Below are 3,235 nucleotides of genomic sequence, written 5' to 3' on the forward strand. Positions count from 1 at the left end.
ATAGCGGTGGGAAGATCGTCAGCCGAAGCATTGAAAATTCCGCGCGCCGTCGAAATTTATGAACGCAGTGATACATTCTTGCTTCTTGCCAAAATTATGTAAAAAAATTTCAATCGGCATAAGGTAGTTTTACTTTTTAATTTATTTTACAAGTTCGCCTGTTCAGCTGACGTATTTCCCCCCTCTACGGCGCAGCTGACTCTTTTTTTTATTTTACTAAATGTCAACAATACACAAAAAAAATTTCAGCCGGTATAAAATTAGTTGTTATAATTTTTTTTTTGACACGTTTCGCAGCATCCCACGCACGTACCCCCACCCCTGAACCAGCTGACCAGTATTAAAATCAGTCGGCAAGAAATGATGAGGTCAAAATTACCCCTGGCTCCCGGAATATTCGGTTGACGGTTTTTCCACCGATATAAACGCAGCTGACCATCATTATTATATTTTCATATGTGTCCAAAATTATGTAAAAAAATTTCAATCGGCATAAAGGAGATTTACTTTTTAATTTATTTTACAAGTTCAGCTGACGTGTTTCCCCCTCTACCGCGCAGCTGACTATTTTTTTTTATTCTACTAAATGTGAACAATACATGAACAAAATTTCAGCCGGTATAAAATGAGTTGGTAGAAATTTTTTTTCGACACGTTTCGTACCCTCTCACAATCACACCCACCGCGGGTGCGCCACTTTCGTTATTCATGAAAGCTAAATCACAAGTGTAGTCAAGAATTTAACGGTATAAAAACGCAGTCCAAAATCTACCCCTGGCTCCCGGACTATGAGGGGATCTTTGACTGCCCCTTCACTTGGGTACTCGGCAGCCGAATTTTCCACGATCATTTCACATACAGGTATCCCTTGTATAACGCGGTCTTATACAACGCGGTTTCGATATAACGTGATTTGGAAAAACTAGGTTTCAGTACAACGAGAAATTTAGGCTTATATAACGCGAAGGGGAAAATACATAATTATAAAATCTGGTAACACTAATTTGCGTACCACATATTTATAATATGTAATGTATTTTTAATGTAAACCGGGAATTACTCTTTTTTGCCTTCACAACATGTGTGAGTATACCAGGCATGCTTACGGCATATATATTTGTACTCTTCTTGCTCATTAATATTTATTATATTATCAGTACAGTGTGAACTTTTGTGGATATCAGGTGTTTAATAAGGAACAAATTTTTCTTTTTAGAAATTTAATACATTTAAGTATCAGCATAAGTTATATTTGTGATCGAAGATTGGTATGTATGTAAATTTTTGTTATTGGTAATTTTCTTTTTTATTTACAATGTACATATGTAAATTTTTGTAGCCATGAATAGTGAAATTTCAACTGCCGAAAAACCAACGCTAAAGCGAAAATTTATTACCTTGGATGACAAAATTAAGATTCTGGATAGATTAAGGAGTGGTGAGAAAGCATTATAATAGCAAAATCTCTCAGTTTAAATGAATCCACAATACGCACCATTAAACAAAATGAAAATAAAATTAGAAATTCTGTTATTGCTGGGTCATCAATAAGCACAAAAAGAGTTGCACGTGTGCGTGATCTTTTAATAGAAAAAATGGAAAAAGCGTTAATGTTGTGGATAGAAGACTGTGCTACAAAAAAATGCCAATCAGTACATTAAAGTTCAAGGTGAAACTAGATCGGCAGACGTCGAAGCTGCGAGGGTTTACCCTAAAACTCTTGCTAAAATCATTGAAGAAGGTGGTTATAAGGGAGAACAAATTTTTAAACGAAACAGATCTAAATTGGAAAAAAATGCCGCGTCGGACATACATTTCGAAAAATGAAAAAGTTGCACCGAGTTTTAAGGCCGCAAAAGACAGAATTACTCTATTTCTCTGTAGTAATGCATCTGGTGACTACATTACAAAACCTTTATTTATAAACCGCTCGTTATATCCACGAGCGTTGAAAAATGTCGATAAATCGAAGTTACCTGTTTATTGGCGGGCAAATAGCAAGGATTGGGTTACAAGCAGTATTTTTCGAGATTGGTTTTTAAATTGCGTTGTACCTGAGGTTGAAACTTATTTGAAGATTAAGAACATCGATTTCAAAGTGCTTTTAATACTTGATAATGCCCCTGGACATCCAAAAGACTTAAACCATCCCAATGTAGAAATAGTGTTCCTGCCACCTAATACCACGTCTATCATTCAACCGTTAGACAAAGGTATAATATCAACGTTCAAAGCATTTTACATTCGGAAACATTCCAACTTATTCTTGATAAAATGGATTCAAATCCTAACATGACAGTTACAGAACTATGGAAAAATTTTTCAATTTTAAACTGCATTACAATTGTAGAAAAAGAATTAAAGCAGTCCACGCTAAATGGCTCAAGGAAAAAGATATGGCCGGAGATTGTTGCAAAAAATAATGCTGTGCCACCATTACATGTGGAAGTGAGCCGTATATTAACGATAGGTCAACGTTTCAGTGGAGAAGGCTTTGACGATATGAACGAAGATGACATTTATGAAATTATGAATGAAGGTACAGACCTCACCGAAACAGACCTAATTCAATTAACAACTGAATCTCCATCCGTCTCAAATCTCGCACAAGATGACGTCACTTCGGTAGAAGATATCTGTGAATCAATTCCCAGTTTCACTCTGAAGCGCATACGAGAGGGTTTAAGTTTGGTTGAGAAAATGAAATCTTTCTTTACAACTAATGATCCTTCGCTGGAGAGATCCAGCAAAATAATAAGGGAAATAGATATTAATCTAGCACCTTATTACGAAATTGAAAAGGAGCTTAAAAAACCCACCCGCCAAAAACTGATAACAGCGAAACTATGTTGAAGAAATATCTTCTGATGAAGCTATTGCTCCCCCAAAACGCCCACGTGCAAAGATCTTTGAAGACAGTGAAACAGATTAATTACCATATGAAGTTTGAAGAATAACAATAAAGTTTTTAATAAACCTTTAATTTGTTTTAGTTTGTTTTTAAATTTTTTAATGTGCACATAATTATTTAAATTTTGTTTTTTTGAATTTTGAAATATGTATGTACATATGTATTATTATTCATATCTTGTGTTTTTAATTGTATAAGAAAGTCTGAACTTTAGTATTGAGTTGAAATATATGAGCATCTGTTATTTTGTATGTATCTTATTTAAAAAAAAAAAACCTATTGGAACATAACCCCCAAATTTATATGAAAACTATGTTTTAGATA

General features: G+C 34.4%; 1 protein-coding gene across 1 annotated transcript; it reads left to right on the top strand.

Moving 5' to 3' along the window:
- Positions 1–1,175: 1,175 nt before the first annotated feature.
- LOC128869272 (uncharacterized) lies at positions 1,176–2,952 on the top strand. Its single transcript, XM_054111809.1, has 2 exons — positions 1,176–1,268; positions 1,340–2,952. Exon 2 carries the CDS (start codon positions 2,275–2,277, stop codon positions 2,851–2,853), a length of 579 nt encoding a protein of 192 aa, XP_053967784.1. The 5' UTR covers positions 1,176–1,268; positions 1,340–2,274; the 3' UTR covers positions 2,854–2,952.
- The last annotated feature ends 283 nt before the right edge of the window (positions 2,953–3,235 follow it).

The sequence above is a fragment of the Anastrepha ludens genome, chromosome X (genome assembly GCF_028408465.1).
Source record: "Anastrepha ludens isolate Willacy chromosome X, idAnaLude1.1, whole genome shotgun sequence".
NCBI classification, from domain to species: domain Eukaryota; kingdom Metazoa; phylum Arthropoda; class Insecta; order Diptera; family Tephritidae; genus Anastrepha; species Anastrepha ludens.